General features: G+C 43.7%; 1 protein-coding gene across 5 annotated transcripts in view; it reads left to right on the plus strand.

Annotated features, from left to right (window-relative positions):
• Positions 1 to 20,775, plus strand: part of CHD5 (chromodomain helicase DNA binding protein 5) — a 274,281-nt gene that overhangs the window by 148,204 nt on the left and 105,302 nt on the right. For all 5 annotated transcript variants that reach the window (XM_056544557.1, XM_056544555.1, XM_056544553.1 and 2 more), the window contains 3 exons: positions 1,755 to 1,955; positions 4,249 to 4,386; positions 14,505 to 14,626. In XM_056544557.1, coding sequence (XP_056400532.1) covers positions 1,755 to 1,955; positions 4,249 to 4,386; positions 14,505 to 14,626 — 461 coding nt within the window. The remainder of the gene's footprint in view (positions 1 to 1,754; positions 1,956 to 4,248; positions 4,387 to 14,504; positions 14,627 to 20,775) is intronic.

The raw sequence follows: 20,775 nt of genomic DNA on the forward strand, positions 1-20,775 counted from the left end.
GACCCAATGAAAAAGGCCCTTTAGATCGTCACAGCGGAAACAATGGGGGAGATTTATCAAAACCTGTGTAGAGGAAGAGCGGTGCTGTTGCCCATAGCAACCAATCAGATCGCTACTTTCATTTTTAAAACGGCCTCTGAAAAATTAAAGAAATAATCTGATTGGTTGCTATGGGCAACTGCACCGCTCTTCCTCTACACAGGTTTTGATAAATCTCCCCCATAGTTTGTAGTTCACGACGGTCCCATAGCAGAATTGCGCTAAAATAGTTTAAAGTGAACTGATGGACAACACCCCAATAAGGAAGGATACATCTCGTACTGGTGCATGGATGGACTGATCATCTGACCAATGGCTGACCAATGGTCATTGGGGACCCACAGCTCTTTAGTCAGTTACCCCACTCCTGAAAGAGGTTCGGCTGTTTGGACAGTGCCTACAGATCCCCAAATCTCCCCTTGTTGGACCCCCAGAATATATCCTAAATCAGTGTTTCCCAACCAGGGTGCCTCCAGCTGTTGCAAAACTACAACTCCCAGCATGCCCGGACAGCCTTCGGCTGTCCGGGCATGCTGAGAGTTGTAGTTTTGCAACAGCTGGAGGCACCCTGGTTGGGAAACATGGTCTTATATATATGATAAGTTGGGATGCGGTGGGGGGGGTCCAATCACTGGTCAAACTGTTGGAGAAAGTGGTCACATACCTCCCATTTTGCTTTTAAAGGGGTACATTTATTTTTTTTTTTTAAATCAACTGGTGCCAGAAAGTTAAAGGGGTATTCCAGGGAAAAACTTTTTTTTTATATATATATATCAACTGGCTCCAGAAAGTTAAACAGATTTGTAAATTACTTCTATAAAAAAATCTTAATCCTTTCAGTACTTATGAGCTTCTGAAGTTTAGGTTGTTCTTTTCTGTCTAAGTGCTCTCTGATGACTCGTGTCTCGGGAACCGTCCAGTTTAGAAGAGGTTTGCTATGGGAATTTGCTTTTAAACTTGGCGGTTCCCGAGACACGTGTCATCAGAGAGCACTTAGACAGAAAAGAACAACCTAAACTTCAGAAGCTCATAAGTACTGAAAGGATTAAGATTTTTTAATAGAAGTAATTTACAAATCTGTTTAACTTTCTGGAGCCAGTTGATATATATATAAAAAAAACTTTTTTCCTGGAATACCGTTTAAACAGATTTGTGAATGACTTCTATCAATTAAAAAATCTTTACCCTTCCAGTACTTTTTAGCAGCTGTGTGCTACAGCTGAGGCCGGAAGAAGTACGCACTGACGTGTGAAACGGCCGGCGTTGCCTCTGAGCGCTCCACGGAAGCGTCTGTACAGATGATCCCGTGATCCCGGACTCTTGAACAATTAGATGCCTACTTTGTGGTTGCTAGAACCCTACTGTGTTGATCCAGAGGAAGGCAAAACCCCCTCATGAGGCTGATCTGAGGAAGGGAGGGCTCCTCCCGAAACACGTAATCCTTTATTTTTATCGTTTTTTTTTTTATAAATGGTCCTGCTGAGGATCTTTACTATAACCTGGACTCCGTTATTTCTACCTCTATAAGTCGCAGCGCTGGGTTAAAGGTTTTCTTTTTGCCACTTTTTCCTATTCATGAGGCTGATGAGGAAATTCCTTCCTGACCCCAATATGGGATCAGAATAAATCCCTGGATCAGCGTTCTGTCCCCATAAATCTCGTATCATTTCAGCGTCTGTTCTATGTATAATGTTCTTTGCTTCTTCTCCCATCAGGGACATTCCAAGGGTCCTTACCTGGTCAGCGCTCCCTTGTCCACAATCATCAACTGGGAACGGGAATTTGAGATGTGGGCGCCAGAGTTTTACGTTGTGACTTACACGGGTGATAAGGACAGCCGCGCCGTCATCAGAGAGAACGAATTCTCCTTCGAGGATAACGCCATCAAGAGCGGGAAGAAGGTTTTCCGAATGAAAGTAAGAACAAAATCATGAACCTTTGTGCCCGGGTTTGTAGATACCTGCCATGCGTCTGCCTCTGATCAACCAAGATCCTGCTGGACCAGGGCCGGTTCTAGTTATAGGCAAAATAGGCAGCTGCCTGGAGCACAGTCTTGATGGGGGCGCGCTCTACCCGCAGCAATAATGTTAGTGCCCAGCTAGCACCACCATTGCACCAGTACCCAAATAATCTGCATTCTTCTGCCTGCGGGAGGAGCACAGCGCCACCACCGATGCAGCCGGCCGGTCAGGATGGCACTAGCCTCTATACATCCCCCCCCCCCCCCAACTCCTGCCCCGAGCCAACCCACAAGCGATCACATCTGTCCACCTTAGAGGAGTACTCCTTTTAGCGGCGTTGTGCTCCTCAGAGGCAGACAGGCATGATCACTAATGTCACATGACATCACAACTCAGACTCCGCCCCTCTACCACCGCTCAGGCTATAGAGGACAATGATGGCGCTGACAGCCAATGGGGGCTTGTGTAAGTGCACAATTATGTATATTTGTTACAGTGTGTCACCCCAGTAGTAAGATTACATGAGGAGGTGGTTTGTTACAGTGTGTCACCCCAGTAGTAAGAAGATTACATGAGGAGGAGGTTTGTTACAGTGTGTCACTCCAGTAGTAAGGAGATTACATGAGGAGGAGGTTTGTTACAGTGTGTCACCCCTGTAGTAAGGAGATTACATGAGGAGGAGGTTTGTTACAGTGTGTCACCCCAGTAGTAAGGAGATTACATGAGGAGGAGGTTTGTTACAGTGTGTCACCCCAGAAGTAAAGAGATTACATGAGGAGGAGGTTTGTTACAGTGTGTCACCCCAGTAGTAAGGAGATTACATGAGGAGGAAGAGGTTTGTTACAGTGTGCCACCCCAGTAGTAAGGAGATTACATGAGGAGGGGGTTTGTTACAGTGTGTCACCCCAGTAGTAAGGTGATTACATAAAGAGGAGGTTTGTTACAGTGTGTCTCCCCAGTAATAAGCTGATTACATGAGGAGGAGGTTTGTTACAGTGTGTCACCCCAGTAGTAAGGAGATTACATGAGGAGGAGGTTTGTTACAGTGTGTCATCCCAGTAGTAAGGAGATTACATGAGGAGGAGATTTGTTACAGTGTGTCACCCCAGTAGTAAGGTGGGTCGTGTCAAAGGGCGGAGTCAATGGGCGGGGTCAAGGGGTGGCAAAATTCCTATATAACCTAAAAACATTATCCCGCTGTTTCTTCAGATCCTTAGATCACCAGTGATCAGCTGTAATCTGCCTGAGAACCGTTTACTTGCCCTTCAGCGCTACCACAGGAGAATTGAGGCATTACACATCTCTCATTGGTGCTAATAGTATGCTGGGTCCTCCAGACAGGGAGACTCTGTTTGCAGCCGTTCTCCTTTCCTGTTCAATTATGCCATTTATAAATTAGGGACCCCTATCTATTAACCCTTGTGGGTTTTCTAAACCAGACAGCCAGGGTCATGCATGATGGATTTTATTATAAACTAAATATGCAGTAAGATAGCAGGACAAATCCTGCACTGACGTCACTGGGTGTTAGCACGATACTGGGGATAGTCGGAGCCGACCTGTCATAATCCGGTGCGGTGGTGATCAGTCTAAATAGTACAGGTAACGACAAAGAAGACATGAGAGACGGCACTCACCGAGAGACGCTTTATACATGATGTGGGAGCATAGCTGGTACAGGCAGGTCTGGCGGTGTGAGAGCAGGTGCAGCCGGAACCATTTCTTCTCGCACCGCCAGACCTGCCTGTACCAGCTATGCTCCCACATCATGTATAAAGCGTCTCTCGGTGAGTGCCGTCTCTCATGTCTTCTTTGTCGTTATTATAAACTAATCTTTGTAAGTGTAGTAGATAAGTTGCTGCCATAAGGATCAGGCACCTGTTTAGGTTTATATCCAAAATAAATAGACATGCATGCTCGGTCAAGCTGAGCCTGCATGTTTATGGTGGAAATAGAAGGGATACATGTAATGAGCAGTATATATGTGAATGGGGGGTTCTCAGCCCTGTTCACATCCTTTTCTGTGTGGTTTCTGGCTCCGCTACTTCTTCTGCATGGAAATGCCATGAAACCAGCTTCATTAGATGGCATCGGGGCGAAATCCTTAAGTAGATCGGCAGCAGATATAGACGTCTAAGCCTTGGCTTTTGCCTCGGAATACGGCTTTATTATAAGCTATAATGATAAAAAGCATCTAAATCTTTACAAAACTTAATGCTCAATTCTCAACATTTTATTTTCTGTCTAGAAAGAAGCTCAGATAAAATTTCACGTTCTCCTCACATCATATGAGCTGATCACCATTGACCATGCGATTCTGGGCTCCATCGAATGGGCATGTCTGGTGGTGGATGAGGCTCACCGACTGAAAAACAACCAGTCAAAAGTAAGTTATTGTTTATAACAGGGGTGGAAACCTTCTTGCATATTTAAATATTCATGTGATCATTCCTGACAAGATAATATATACAATACAGTCTGCAGGTATCATGTTATAGAGCAGGAGGAGCTGAGCAGATGATATATACAATACAGTACAATCTGCAGGTATCATGTTATAGAGCAGGAGGAGCTGAGCAGATAATATATACAATACAGTACAATCTGCAGGTATCATGTTATAGAGCAGGAGGAGCTGAGCAGATGATATATACAATACAGTACAATCTGCAGGTATCATGTTATAGAGCAGGAGGAGCTGAGCAGATGATATATACAATACAGTACAATCTGCAGGTAATATGTTATAGAGCAGGTGGAGCTGAGCAGATGATATATACAATACAGTACAATCTGCAGGTATCATGTTATAGAGCAGGAGGAGCTGAGCAGATAATATATACAATACAGTACAATCTGCAGGTATCATGTTATAGAGCAGGAGGAGCTGAGCAGATGATATATACAATACAGTACAATCTGCAGGTATCATGTTATAGAGCAGGAGGAGCTGAGCAGATGATATATACAATACAGTACAATCTGCAGGTATCATGTTATAGAGCAGGAGGAGCTGAGCAGATGATATATACAATACAGTACAATGTGCAGGTATCATGTTATAGAGCAGGAGGAGCTGAGCAGATGATATATACAATACAGTACAATGTGCAGGTATCATGTTATAGAGCAGGAGGAGCTGAGCAGATGATATATACAATACAGTACAATCTGCAGGTATCATGTTGTAGAGCAGGAGGAGCTGAGCAGATGATATATACAATACAATACAGTACAATCTGCAGGTATCATGTTATAGAGCAGTAGGAGCTGAGCAGATGATATATACAATACAATCTGCAGGTATCATGTTATAGAGCAGGAGGAGCTGAGCAGATGATATATACAATACCGTACAATCTGCAGGTATCATGTTATAGAGCAGGAGGAGCTGAGCAGATGATATATACAATACAGTACAATCTGCAGGTATCATGTTATAGAGCAGGAGGAGCTGAGCAGATGATATATACAATACAGTACAATCTGCAGGTATCATGTTATAGAGCAGGAGGAGCTGAGCAGATGATATACACAATACAGTACAATCTGCAGGTAACATGTTATAGAGCAGGAGGAGCTGAGCAGATGATATATACAATACAGTACAATCTGCAGGTATCATGTTATAGAGCAATAGGAGCTGAGCAGATGATATATACAATACAGTACAATCTGCAGGTATCATGTTATAGAGCAGGAGGAGCTGAGCAGATGATATACACAATACAGTACAATCTGCAGGTAACATGTTATAGAGCAGGAGGAGCTGAGCAGATGATATATACAATACAATACAATCTGCAGGTATCATGTTATAGAGCAGGAGGAGCTGAGCAGATGATATATACAATACCGTACAATCTGCAGGTATCATGTTATGGAGCAGGAGGAGCTGAGCAGATGATATATACAATACAGTACAATCTGCAGGTATCATGTTATAGAGCAGGAGGAGCTGAGCAGATGATATATACAATACAGTACAATGTGCAGGTATCATGTTATAGAGCAGGAGGAGCTGAGCAGATGATATATACAATACAGTATAATCTGCAGGTATCATGTTGTAGAGCAGGAGGAGCTGAGCAGATGATATATACAATACAATACAGTACAATCTGCAGGTATCATGTTATAGAGCAGTAGGAGCTGAGCAGATGATATATACAATACAATCTGCAGGTATCATGTTATAGAGCAGGAGGAGCTGAGCAGATGATATATACAATACCGTACAATCTGCAGGTATCATGTTATAGAGCAGGAGGAGCTGAGCAGATGATATATACAATACAGTACAATCTGCAGGTATCATGTTATAGAGCAGGAGGAGCTGAGCAGATGATATATACAATACAGTACAATCTGCAGGTATCATGTTATAGAGCAGGAGGAGCTGAGCAGATGATATACACAATACAGTACAATCTGCAGGTAACATGTTATAGAGCAGGAGGAGCTGAGCAGATGATATATACAATACAGTACAATCTGCAGGTATCATGTTATAGAGCAATAGGAGCTGAGCAGATGATATATACAATACAGTACAATCTGCAGGTATCATGTTATAGAGCAGGAGGAGCTGAGCAGATGATATACACAATACTGTACAATCTGCAGGTAACATGTTATAGAGCAGGAGGAGCTGAGCAGATGATATATACAATACAATACAATCTGCAGGTATCATGTTATAGAGCAGGAGGAGCTGAGCAGATGATATATACAATACCGTACAATCTGCAGGTATCATGTTATGGAGCAGGAGGAGCTGAACAGATGATATATACAATACAGTACAATCTGCAGGTATCATGTTATAGAGCAGGAGGAGCTGAGCAGATGATATACACAATACAGTACAATCTGCAGGTAACATGTTATAGAGCAGGAGGAGCTGAGCAGATGATATATACAATACAGTACAATCTGAAGGTATCATGTTATAGAGCAGGAGGAGCTGAGCAGATGAAATATACAATACAGTACAATCTGCAGGTATCATGTTATAGAGCAGGAGGAGCTGAGCAGATGATATATACAATACAGTACAATCTGCAGGTAACATGTTATAGAGCAGGAGGAGCTGAACAGATGATATATATACAATACAGTACAATCTGCAGGTATCATGTTATAGAGCAGGAGGAGCTGAGCAGATAATATATACAATACAGTACAATCTGCAGGTAACATGTTATAGAGCAGGAAGAGCTGAGCAGATGATATATACAATACAGTACAATCTGCAGGTAACATGTTATACGGCAGGAGGAGCTGAGCAGATGATATATACAATACAGTACAATCTGCAGGTATCATGTTATAGAGCAGGAGGAGCTGAGCAGATGATATACACAATACAGTACAATCTGCAGGTAACATGTTATAGAGCAGGAGGAGCTGAGCAGATGATATATACAATACAGTACAATCTGCAGGTATCATGTTATAGAGCAATAGGAGCTGAGCAGATGATATATACAATACAGTACAATCTGCAGGTATCATGTTATAGAGCAGGAGGAGCTGAGCAGATGATATACACAATACAGTACAATCTGCAGGTAACATGTTATAGAGCAGGAGGAGCTGAGCAGATGATATATACAATACAATACAATCTGCAGGTATCATGTTATAGAGCAGGAGGAGCTGAGCAGATGATATATACAATACCGTACAATCTGCAGGTATCATGTTATGGAGCAGGAGGAGCTGAGCAGATGATATATACAATACAGTACAATCTGCAGGTATCATGTTATAGAGCAGGAGGAGCTGAGCAGATGATATATACAATACAGTACAATGTGCAGGTATCATGTTATAGAGCAGGAGGAGCTGAGCAGATGATATATACAATACAGTACAATCTGCAGGTATCATGTTGTAGAGCAGGAGGAGCTGAGCAGATGATATATACAATACAATACAGTACAATCTGCAGGTATCATGTTATAGAGCAGTAGGAGCTGAGCAGATGATATATACAATACAATCTGCAGGTATCATGTTATAGAGCAGGAGGAGCTGAGCAGATGATATATACAATACCGTACAATCTGCAGGTATCATGTTATAGAGCAGGAGGAGCTGAGCAGATGATATATACAATACAGTACAATCTGCAGGTATCATGTTATAGAGCAGGAGGAGCTGAGCAGATGATATATACAATACAGTACAATCTGCAGGTATCATGTTATAGAGCAGGAGGAGCTGAGCAGATGATATACACAATACAGTACAATCTGCAGGTAACATGTTATAGAGCAGGAGGAGCTGAGCAGATGATATATACAATACAGTACAATCTGCAGGTATCATGTTATAGAGCAATAGGAGCTGAGCAGATGATATATACAATACAGTACAATCTGCAGGTATCATGTTATAGAGCAGGAGGAGCTGAGCAGATGATATACACAATACTGTACAATCTGCAGGTAACATGTTATAGAGCAGGAGGAGCTGAGCAGATGATATATACAATACAATACAATCTGCAGGTATCATGTTATAGAGCAGGAGGAGCTGAGCAGATGATATATACAATACCGTACAATCTGCAGGTATCATGTTATGGAGCAGGAGGAGCTGAGCAGATGATATATACAATACAGTACAATCTGCAGGTATCATGTTATAGAGCAGGAGGAGCTGAGCAGATGATATACACAATACAGTACAATCTGCAGGTAACATGTTATAGAGCAGGAGGAGCTGAGCAGATGATATATACAATACAGTACAATCTGAAGGTATCATGTTATAGAGCAGGAGGAGCTGAGCAGATGAAATATACAATACAGTACAATCTGCAGGTATCATGTTATAGAGCAGGAGGAGCTGAGCAGATGATATATACAATACAGTACAATCTGCAGGTAACATGTTATAGAGCAGGAGAAGCTGAACAGATGATATATATACAATACAGTACAATCTGCAGGTATCATGTTATAGAGCAGGAGGAGCTGAGCAGATAATATATACAATACAGTACAATCTGCAGGTAACATGTTATAGAGCAGGAAGAGCTGAGCAGATGATATATACAATACAGTACAATCTGCAGGTAACATGTTATACGGCAGGAGGAGCTGAGCAGATGATATATACAATACAGTACAATCTGCAGGTAACATGTTATACGGCAGGAGGAGCTGAGCAGATGATATATACAATACAGTAGATTACAGTTTAACCTTCTATATAACCTAATGCCTGTAGATTGTACTGTATTGTATTTATCATCTGCTCAGCTCCTCCTGCTCTATAACATGATACCTGCAGATTGTACTGTATTGTATATATCATCTGCTCAGCTCCTCCTGCTCTATAACATGTTACCTGCAGATTGTATTGTATTGTATATATCATCTTCTCAGCTCCTCCTGCTCTATAACATGTTACCTGCAGATTGTATTGTATATATCATCTGCTCAGCTCCTCCTGCTCTATAACATGATACCTGCAGATTGTACTGTATTGTATATATCATCTGCTCAGCTCCTACTGCTCTATAACATGTTACCTGCAGATTGTACTGTATTGTATATATCATCTGCTCAGCTCCTCCTGCTCTATAACATGTTACCTGCAGATTGTCCTGTATTGTATATATCATCTGCTCAGCTCCTCCTGCTCTATAACATGTTACCTGCAGATTGTTCTGTATTGTATATATCATCTGCTCAGCTCCTCCTGCTCTACAACCTGACGCCTGCAGACTGCAGTGCATTTCAAATGTGACAGGTTCCCTTTAAGCTCCTTACTCTGAGATGACACAATACAGGAGTAAAGAATTATTGCTCTTCCACACAGAATGTATTTGTGTCCTGACTTTACACAAGGTCTTTAATACTCTGCTCAAGAAAATAAGGTGAACACGAAGACAACACAATGTAACTCCAAGTCACTGACACTTGTGTGAGATCCCACTGTCCACTCAGGAAGAACACTGATTGACAATCAATTCCACATGGAACAGACAACAGGTGGAAATTATAGCAATTAGCAAGACACCCCCAATAAAGGAGTGGTTCAGCAGGTGGTGACCACAGACCACTTCTCAGTTCCTATGCTTTCTGGCTGATGTTTTGGTCACTTTTGAATGCTGGCGGTGCTTTCACTCTAGTGGTAGCATGAGACGGAGTCTACAACCCACACAAGTGGCTCAGGAAGTGCAGCTCATCCAGGATGGCACATCAATGCGAGCTGTGACAAGAAGGTTTGCTGTGTCTGTCAGTGTAGTGTCCAGAGCATGGAGGTGCTACCAGAAGACAGGCCAGTACATCAGGAGACGTGGAGGAGGCCGTATGAGGCAACAACCCAGGAGCAGGACCGCTACCTCCTCCTTTGTGCAAGGAGGAGCAGGAGGAGCACTGCCAGAGCCCTGAAAAATGACCTCCAGCAGGCCCCAAATGTGCATGTTAAAGATAAAGAGAAAAGAAAAAAGAGAGAGGGCAGCGCCTCGTGTAATCCTGCGAGCTTCAGTAAAAAGGCGAGGGTCTAGTATATGGACTCTCACCTGCTGAACCTCTTGGTATTTAGCATATCGCCCCAGCTATTGGGGTATCAGTGGAACTGCCGGCCATAGGAGCTTGACTGGATACCGTGGCTTTGGGTCCAGTAATCCAACAAAAGAAAAGAAAAGAAAAAAACTCCAAGGTGGTGCTGTTCCAGCAAAAACATGAACTTCTGGTATTTCGCTTAAAAAAACATATTTATTGATAAAATCAGTTTAGCAAGCCCATAACAAAGCAAGACGCGTTTCGGGTCCCTACGTACCCTTTCTCAATTGCAGATATATATAACAACTTGCTGGGGCCATTTTATACATAAAAAAAGACCTTAGGGGACGTGGTTGGCCCGTTAGTCATATACATAACAAAAAAGAGTCATAAATCAAACAACAATTATTGTACATAAAGTGCATCAATGATATATTCCTCAAACTGCTAAAACTTAGTAAAAAATTGTTTATAAAAAGCGAAATATAGCAGTTCGACCCGGATATAGTCTTCCGGGCTTATCAGAAGAAATAAAACACTTACCAAAATTCTTAGATTAATGTCTTTTTGACTAATCTAAGAATTTTGGTAAGTGTTTTATTTCTTCTGATAAGCCCAGAAGAATTTTATCCAGACTATATCCGGGTCGAACTGCTATATTTAGCTTTTTATAAACAATTTTTTACTAAGTTTTAGCAATTTGAGGAATATATCATTGATGCACTTTATGTACAATAATTGTTGTTTGATTTATGACTCTTTTTTGTTATGTATATGACTAACGGGCCAACCACGCCCCTAAGGTCTTTTTTTATGTATAAAATGGCCCCAGCAAGTTGTTTTATATATCTGCAATTGAGAAAGGGTACGCAGGGACCCGAAACGCGTCTTGCTTTGTTATGGGCTTGCTAAACTGATTTTATCAATGAATATAGTTTTTTAAGCGAAATACCAGAAGTTCATGTTTTTGCTGGAACAGCACCACCTTGGAGTTTTTTTCTTTTCTTTTACAAATGTGCATGTGTCCACTCAAATGGTCAGAAACAGACTCCATGAGGGTGGTATGAGGGCCTGACGTCCACAGGTGGGGGTTGTGCTTACAGCCCAATACCGTGCAGGACGTTTGGCATTTGCCAGAGAACACCAAGATTGGCAAATTCACCACTTGCGCCCTGTGCTCTTCACAGATGAAAGCAGGTTCACACTGAGCACATGTGACAGATGTGACAGAGTCTGGAGACGCTGTGGAGAACGTTCTGCTGCCTGCAACATCCTCCAGCATGACCGGTTTGGCGGTGGGTCAGTAATGGTGTGGGGTGGCATTTCTTTGGGGGGGCCGCACAGCCCTCCATGTGCTTGCCAGAGGTAGCCTGACTGCCATTAGGTACCGAGATGAGATCCTCAGACCCCTTGTGAGACCATATACTGGTGCGGTTGGCCCTGGGTTCCTCCTAATACAAGACAATGCTAGACCTCATGTGGCTGGAGTGTGTCGGCAGTTCCTACAAGAGGAAGGCATTGATACTATGGACTGGCCGCCCGTTCCCCTCAATCCGATTGAGCACATCTGGGACGTCTCGCTCCATCCACCACAGACTGTCCAGGAGTTGGCGGATGCTTTAGTCCAGGTCTGGGAGGACATCCCTCAGGAGACCATCCTCCACCTCATCAGGATCATACCCAGGCGTTGTAGGGAGGTCATACGGGCACGTGGAGGCCACACACACTACTGAGCCTCATTGGGACTTGTATTAAGGACATTACATAAAGTTGGATCGGCCTGTAGTGGGGTTTTCCTCTGTGATTTTGAGTGACTCCATATCCAGACCTCCATGGGTTGATGATTTCCATTGATAATTTTTGGTGGTTTTGTTGTCAGCGCATTCAGCTATGTAAAGAGGAAAGTATTTCATACGATTAGTTCATTCAGATCTAGGACGTGATATCTTCGTGTTCCCTTTATATTTTTGAGCAGTGTAGATTTATTGTCCAGATGTAAAATGACAACATAAATAATGTTTCCGCTGCACATCCAGGGGAGAGGAGCTGTGTGATCTGACCGCAGACATTGATTTTGCCGACCCCTCGATGCACACCGCCCTCAGCTGTCACCCTGCTGGTTTTACATAAAAGAACGGGCACAGGTGACAACTAGCGGAGATGCCACAGGAGGGTCTTATGCCTTTTGTTATTCTTTTTTGGAACAATAGCGCTGCCTCATCAAATATTCACCCCTTCCCTGTACAGTGATTTTTTGGCATCTTTGTTTCTTTCTTCTCACCTTATGAGAGCCATAACTTTTTTTTTTTTTTACTTTTTTTTTTATTTATTTACATTTTTATATAACTTTTGTATGATGGCCTATTTTTTTGATGGACGAGTTTTACTGTTATGTATAAAAAAAAAAATTATAGAATGTGTAAAAAAAAATTTCATGGAATTTAAGGCGCGTGGCGCGTGTTCTCTATCACCCAAAGTGCAAGAAAAAGTGCAAACGTGTCACATTAAAAAAACATGCACAAAGTATGCGATCTATCGCTAAGCCCTTCTCCGACAGGAGAGAGGCCCCCCCCAACAAACCTACACTTCACCTCCCGGCCAAAAGGCACCTGCAAGGATCCAGGTTTGATGCCCCTTTTTCGCCGAGGCTACTAAGGGGCCGCAAATGTCCCTGGGTTCAACCTAGGCGTTAACTAAGGTATCAGCTGAGGAGCCGGAATAAGAAAAAAAAAATGAAATTTTAGGACTATTTTATGAGGGATTGTTTTTTGGTGCTCAATGAAATTATAACCTGTATCATAGAGACCCAAAAACAGCTATTCTGGTTCTGGGTGCTTTTTTCTAATATATTTCTATAGTAGGGATATTTACAAACGCCATGTATCACTTGTATGGGCTTACTAAAAAATTACAAAAAAATATTGGGAAATGTGAATTTTTTGTTTTCAATGTTGTCGTTTTTTATTTTTTTTTTTACTTATTTATTTTTACTTCTATATAATATTGTTTTTGTAAATACTTTTAGTTCCCTTAGTGGACTTAAAGGGGTTATCTAGGGAAAACTTTTTTTTTTATATATGCCAACTGGCTCCAGAAAGTTAAACAGATTTGTAAATTACTTCTATTTAAAAAATCTTAATCCTTTCAGTACTTATGAGCTTCTGAAGTTGAGTTGTTCTTTTCTGTCTAAGTGCTCTCTGATGACACCTGTTTTGGGAACCTCCCAGTTTAGAAGCAAATCCCCTTAGCAAACCTCTTCTAAACTGGGCGTTTCCCAAGACAGGTGTCATCAGAGAGCACTTAGACAGAAAAGAACAACCTTAACTTCAGAAGCTCATAAGTACTGAAAGGATTAAGATTTGTTAATAGAAGTAATTTACAAATCTGTTTAACATTCTGGAGCCAGTTGAGATATATATATATATATATATATATATATATATATATATATATATATAAAGTTTTTTCCCGGATAACCCCTTTAAAGGAGTACTTTGCCCCTAGACATCTTATCCCCTGTCCAAAGGATTACGGGGTAAGATGTCTGATCGCTGGGGACCCCGGGTGCTCCGTGCTGCTCCCGCCGTTGGTTTAGAGCGTCTGGTTCAGCGCTGGAGGCCGCACCCCGCTCGTGATGTCACGGTCACGCCCCCTCAATGCAATTCTATGGGAGGGGGCGTGACTTCCGTCACGCCCCCTCCCATAGACTTGCATTGAGGGGCCGTGGCATCACGAGCGGGGCGTGGCCATGATGTCACGAGCCTGCATCGCCAGTCATCCAGCAGGGAGCGAAGTTCGCTCCGTCCACTGCATATCTGGGGGGCTGCAGCCAAGATTGCAGGGGTCCCCAGTGGCGGGAACTCGGCGATCAGACATCTTATCCCCTATCCTTTAGATAGGGGTGGAGTACCCCTTTAAACCAGACTTGGCTACGGCTATGTCTTTTCTGGACTGCCACTGCATAACTTTCTTTTCCAAGTTCTTTAGGGTATTAAATAGCTATAAGATTGACTACAAACTGCTGCTAACTGGAACCCCGCTGCAGAATAACCTGGAGGAACTCTTCCACCTTCTCAACTTCCTCACCCCGGAAAGATTCAAGTAAGTGTTTCTTGGTAGTTGCCAGGACGAAGGAGACAAATATATGGAAACAAGTCTCTATCTGCTCCAATACAATATGTGACAATACAAATTGCTAAATATACAAATAGCTGAAAAGTACAGGCTCAGCCCATCTCTGAATCTTCCCAAACACATTAGTGAAAAGTTGACCGAACCGGCCATATCCAGCAGATTAGTTAACATTTCAGACCAAGTTTAGTCTGGGGTCTGTATTTAGAGAGTCTGGTATGTGGCTTGTATTGGTTTAGGGGTCTGGTGTGGGGTCTGTATTAGTTTTGGCAGTCGGGTCTGTGGCCTGCATTATTTTAGGGTCTGGTCTTCAGTCTGTTTTAGTTTAAAGGGGTATTCCAGGATAAAACTTTTTTTTATATATCAACTGGCTCCAAAAAGTTAAACAGATTTGTAAATTACTTCTATTAAAAAATCTTAATCCTTTCAGTACTTATGAGCTGCTGAAGTTGAGTTGTTCTTTTCTGACACTTGTCTTGGGAACCGCCCAGTTTAGAAGCAAATTCCCATAACAAACCTCTTCTTCTCTGTGCAGTTGCTGAGACAAGCAGAGATGTCAGCAGAGAGCACTGTTGCCAGACAGAAAACAACAACTCAACTTCAGCAGCTGATAATTATTGAAAGGATTAAGATTTTTTAATAGAAGTAATTTACAAATCTGTTTAACTTTCTGGAGCCAGTTGATATTAAAAAAAAGTTTTTTCCTGGAATACCCCTTTAAGGAGTCTGGGCATGAGTCAGTATTAGTTTGGGTCCCCTGATAAAGTCTACAAGACGAAACGTGCGTTGGGGCAGGCAGTAGTGGTATATTACAATGGGTAAGTGATCTAATACAGCACCTTATTTTACTATATAGCCAGGCACCTTAATGTAGTGACCAGGTTGGTCCTATCATACTCACAGCCCCATCTCCCTGTATTCAGTGTAAAGTAATGAGAGGGAAGAGCCGCAGCCCCATCCCCCTGTATTGAGTGTAAAGTAATGAGAGGGAAGAGCCACAGCCCCATCTCCCTGTATTCAGTGTAAAGTAATGAGAGTGAAGAGCCGCAGCCCCATCTCCCTGTATTCAGTGTAAAGTAATGAGTGAAGAGCCGCAGCCCCATCTCCCTGTATTCAGTGTAAAGTAGTGAGAGTGAAGAGCCGCAGCCCCATCTCCCTGTATTCAGTGTAAAGTAATGAGAGTAAAGAGCCGCAGCCCCATCTCCCTGTATTCAGTGTAAAGTAATGAGAATGAAGAGCCGCAGCCCCATCTCCCTGTTTTCAGTGTCAAGTAATGAGAGTGAAGAGCCGGAGCCCCATCTCCCTGTATTCAGTGTAAAGTAATGAGTGAAGAGCCGCAGCCCCATCTCCCTGTATTCAGTGTAAAGTAATGAGAATGAAGAGCCGCAGCCCCATCTCCCTGTATTCAGTGTAAAGTAATGAGAATGAAGAGCTGCAGCCCCATCTCCCTGTATTCAGTGTAAAGTAATGAGAGTGAAGAGCCGCAGCCCCATCTACCTGTATTCAGTGTAAAGTAATGAGAGTGAAGAGCCGCAGCCCCATCTCCCTGTATTCAGTGTAAAGTGATGAGAGTAAAGAGCCACAGCCCCATTTCTCTGTATTTAGTGTAAAGTAATGAGAGTGAAGAGCCTCAGCCCCATCTCCCTGTATTCAGTGTAAAGTAATGAGAATGAAGAGCCGCAGCCCCATCTCCCTGTTTTCACTGTAAAGTAATGAGAGTGAAGAGCCGCAGCCCCATCTCCCTGTATTCAGTGTAAAGTAATGAGTGAAGAGCCGCAGCCCCATCTCCCTGTATTCAGTGTAAAGTAATGAGAGTGAAGAGCCGCAGCCCCATCTCCCTGTATTCAGTGTAAAGTAATGAGAATGAAGAGCCGCAGCCCCATCTCCCTGTTTTCAGTGTCAAGTAATGAGAGTGAAGAGCCGGAGCCCCATCTCCCTGTATTCAGTGTAAAGTAATGAGTGAAGAGCCGCAGCCCCATCTCCCTGTATTCAGTGTAAAGTAATGAGAATGAAGAGCCGCAGCCCCATCTCCCTGTATTCAGTGTAAAGTAATGAGTGAAGAGCCGCAGCCCCATCTCCCTGTATTCAGTGTAAAGTAATGAGAATGAAGAGCCGCAGCCCCATCTCCCTGTATTCAGTGTAAAGTAATGAGAATGAAGAGCCGCAGCCCCATTTCCCTGTATTCAGTGTAAAGTAATGAGAGTGAAGAGCCGCAGCCCCATCTACCTGTATTCAGTGTAAAGTAATGAGAGTGAAGAGCCGCAGCCCCATCTCCCTGTATTCAGTGTAAAGTGATGAGAGTAAAGAGCCACAGCCCCATTTCTCTGTATTTAGTGTAAAGTAATGAGAGTGAAGAGCCTCAGCCCCATCTCCCTGTATTCAGTGTAAAGTAATGAGAATGAAGAGCCGCAGCCCCATCTCCCTGTTTTCACTGTAAAGTAATGAGAGTGAAGAGCCGCAGCCCCATCTCCCTGTATTCAGTGTAAAGTAATGAGTGAAGAGCCGCAGCCCCATCTCCCTGTATTCAGTGTAAAGTAATGAGAGTGAAGAGCCGCAGCCCCATCTCCCTGTTTTCACTGTAAAGCAATTAGAGTGAAGAGCCGCAGCCCCATCTCCCTGTATTCAGTGTAAAGTAATTAGAGTGAAGAGCCGCAGCCCCATCTCCCTGTATTCAGTGTAAAGTAATTAGAGTGAAGAGCCTCAGCCCCATCTCCCTGTTTTCACTGTAAAGTAATGAGAATGAAGAGCCGCAGCCCCATCTCCCTGTATTCAGTGTACAGTAATGAGAGTGAAGAGCCGCAGCCCCATCTCCCTGTATTCAGTGTAAAGTAATGAGAGTGAAGAGCCGCAGCCCCATCTCCCTGTATTCAGTGTACAGTAATGAGAGTGAAGAGCCGCAGCCCCATCTCCCTGTTTTCACTGTAAAGCAATTAGAGTGAAGAGCCGCAGCCCCATCTCCCTGTATTCAGTGTAAAGTAATGAGTGAAGAGCCGCAGCCCCATCTCCCTGTATTCAGTGTAAAGTAATGAGAATGAAGAGCCGCAGCCCCATCTCCCTGTATTCAGTGTAAAGTAATGAGTGAAGAGCCACAGCCCCATCTCCCTGTATTCAGTGTAAAGTAATGAGAATGAAGAGCCGCAGCCCCATCTCCCTGTATTCAGTGTAAAGTAATGAGAATGAAGAGCCGCAGCCCCATTTCCCTGTATTCAGTGTAAAGTAATGAGAGTGAAGAGCCGCAGCCCCATCTACCTGTATTCAGTGTAAAGTAATGAGAGTGAAGAGCCGCAGCCCCATCTCCCTGTATTCAGTGTAAAGTGATGAGAGTAAAGAGCCACAGCCCCATTTCTCTGTATTTAGTGTAAAGTAATGAGAGTGAAGAGCCTCAGCCCCATCTCCCTGTATTCAGTGTAAAGTAATGAGAATGAAGAGCCGCAGCCCCATCTCCCTGTTTTCACTGTAAAGTAATGAGAGTGAAGAGCCGCAGCCCCATCTCCCTGTATTCAGTGTAAAGTAATGAGTGAAGAGCCGCAGCCCCATCTCCCTGTATTCAGTGTAAAGTAATGAGAGTGAAGAGCCGCAGCCCCATCTCCCTGTTTTCACTGTAAAGCAATTAGAGTGAAGAGCCGCAGCCCCATCTCCCTGTATTCAGTGTAAAGTAATTAGAGTGAAGAGCCTCAGCCCCATCTCCCTGTTTTCACTGTAAAGTAATGAGAATGAAGAGCCGCAGCCCCATCTCCCTGTATTCAGTGTACAGTAATGAGAGTGAAGAGCCGCAGCCCCATCTCCCTGTATTCAGTGTAAAGTAATGAGAGTGAAGAGCCGCAGCCCCATCTCCCTGTATTCAGTGTAAAGTAATGATAGTGAAGAGCCGCAGCCCCATCTCCCTGTTTTCACTGTAAAGCAATTAGAGTGAAGAGCCGCAGCCCCATCTCCCTGTATTCAGTGTAAAGTAATTAGAGTGAAGAGCCGCAGCCCCATCTCCCTGTATTCAGTGTAAAGTAATTAGAGTGAAGAGCCTCAGCCCCATCTCCCTGTTTTCACTGTAAAGTAATGAGAATGAAGAGCCGCAGCCCCATCTCCCTGTATTCAGTGTACAGTAATGAGAGTGAAGAGCCGCAGCCCCATCTCCCTGTATTCAGTGTAAAGTAATGAGAGTGAAGAGCCGCAGCCCCATCTCCCTGTATTCAGTGTAAAGTAATGATAGTGAAGAGCCGCAGCCCCATCTCCCTGTTTTCACTGTAAAGCAATTAGAGTGAAGAGCCGCAGCCCCATCTCCCTGTATTCAGTGTAAAGTAATGAGTGAAGAGCCGCAGCCCCATCTCCCTGTATTCAGTGTAAAGTAATGAGAATGAAGAGCCGCAGCCCCATCTCCCTGTATTCAGTGTAAAGTAATGAGTGAAGAGCCGCAGCCCCATCTCCCTGTATTCAGTGTAAAGTAATGAGAATGAAGAGCCGCAGCCCCATCTCCCTGTATTCAGTGTAAAGTAATGAGAATGAAGAGCCGCAGCCCCATTTCCCTGTATTCAGTGTAAAGTAATGAGAGTGAAGAGCCGCAGCCCCATCTCCCTGTATTCAGTGTAAAGTGATGAGAGTAAAGAGCCACAGCCCCATTTCTCTGTATTTAGTGTAAAGTAATGAGAGTGAAGAGCCTCAGCCCCATCTCCCTGTATTCAGTGTAAAGTAATGAGAATGAAGAGCCGCAGCCCCATCTCCCTGTTTTCACTGTAAAGTAATGAGAGTGAAGAGCCGCAGCCCCATCTCCCTGTATTCAGTGTAAAGTAATGAGTGAAGAGCCGCAGCCCCATCTCCCTGTATTCAGTGTAAAGTAATGAGAGTGAAGAGCCGCAGCCCCATCTCCCTGTTTTCACTGTAAAGCAATTAGAGTGAAGAGCCGCAGCCCCATCTCCCTGTATTCAGTGTAAAGTAATTAGAGTGAAGAGCCGCAGCCCCATCTCCCTGTATTCAGTGTAAAGTAATTAGAGTGAAGAGCCTCAGCCCCATCTCCCTGTTTTCACTGTAAAGTAATGAGAATGAAGAGCCGCAGCCCCATCTCCCTGTATTCAGTGTACAGTAATGAGAGTGAAGAGCCGCAGCCCCATCTCCCTGTATTCAGTGTAAAGTAATGAGAGTGAAGAGCCGCAGCCCCATCTCCCTGTATTCAGTGTAAAGTAATGATAGTGAAGAGCCGCAGCCCCATCTCCCTGTTTTCACTGTAAAGCAATTAGAGTGAAGAGCCGGAGCCCCATCTCCCTGTATTCAGTGTAAAGTAATGAGAGTGAAGAGCCGGAGCCCCATCTCCCTGTATTCAGTGTACAGTAATGAGAGTGAAGAGCCGCAGCCCCATTTCCCTGTATTCAGTGTACAGTAATGAGTGAAGAGCCGCAGCCCCATCTCCCTGTATTCAGTGTACAGTAATGAGAGTGAAGAGCCGCAGCCCCATCTCCCTGTATTCAGTGTACAGTAATGAGAGTGAAGAGCCGGAGCCCCATCTCCCTGTATTCAGTGTACAGTAATGAGAGTGAAGAGCCGCAGCCCCATTTCCCTGTATTCAGTGTACAGTAATGAGTGAAGAGCCGCAGCCCCATCTCCCTGTATTCAGTGTAAAGTAATGAGAGTGAAGAGCCGCAGCCCCATCTCCCTGTATTCAGTGTACAGTAATGAGAGTGAAGAGCCGCAGCCCCATCTCCCTGTATTCAGTGTACAGTAATGAGAGTGAAGAGCCGGAGCCCCATCTCCCTGCGGCCTGCGAGGACTCGTGTGCTCCTTCCTTTGTTTCATGGCTGCTGTCTCATCCGCTCCATTATTGTCTACATCATTAAGATCTGTTGTCTCCGACAGTGGAAAATATAACTGATGAATAATTCATGGTGGGAGGGTTCGCATGTCCTCGGCGACGGAGTGCGAGCGGTGATGAGTCACAGGGAACGCATATTGATTATAGCCTTCCTGCGAGCGCCCTTCTTTATATACATCATTTGCATGAATTTTTTGGATGGCTTTAAAATGTAAAAAGCAATTTCATACTGAGAGTCACAAGTAAGAGCGTAAATCGGGCACAAAGATTTATGTAAATAGGGGGGGGGCTTAACAGTAATACAAAATGTGTGTGTTATGCACAA

Source organism: Hyla sarda, chromosome 10 (assembly GCF_029499605.1).
Source record: "Hyla sarda isolate aHylSar1 chromosome 10, aHylSar1.hap1, whole genome shotgun sequence".
NCBI lineage: Eukaryota > Metazoa > Chordata > Amphibia > Anura > Hylidae > Hyla > Hyla sarda.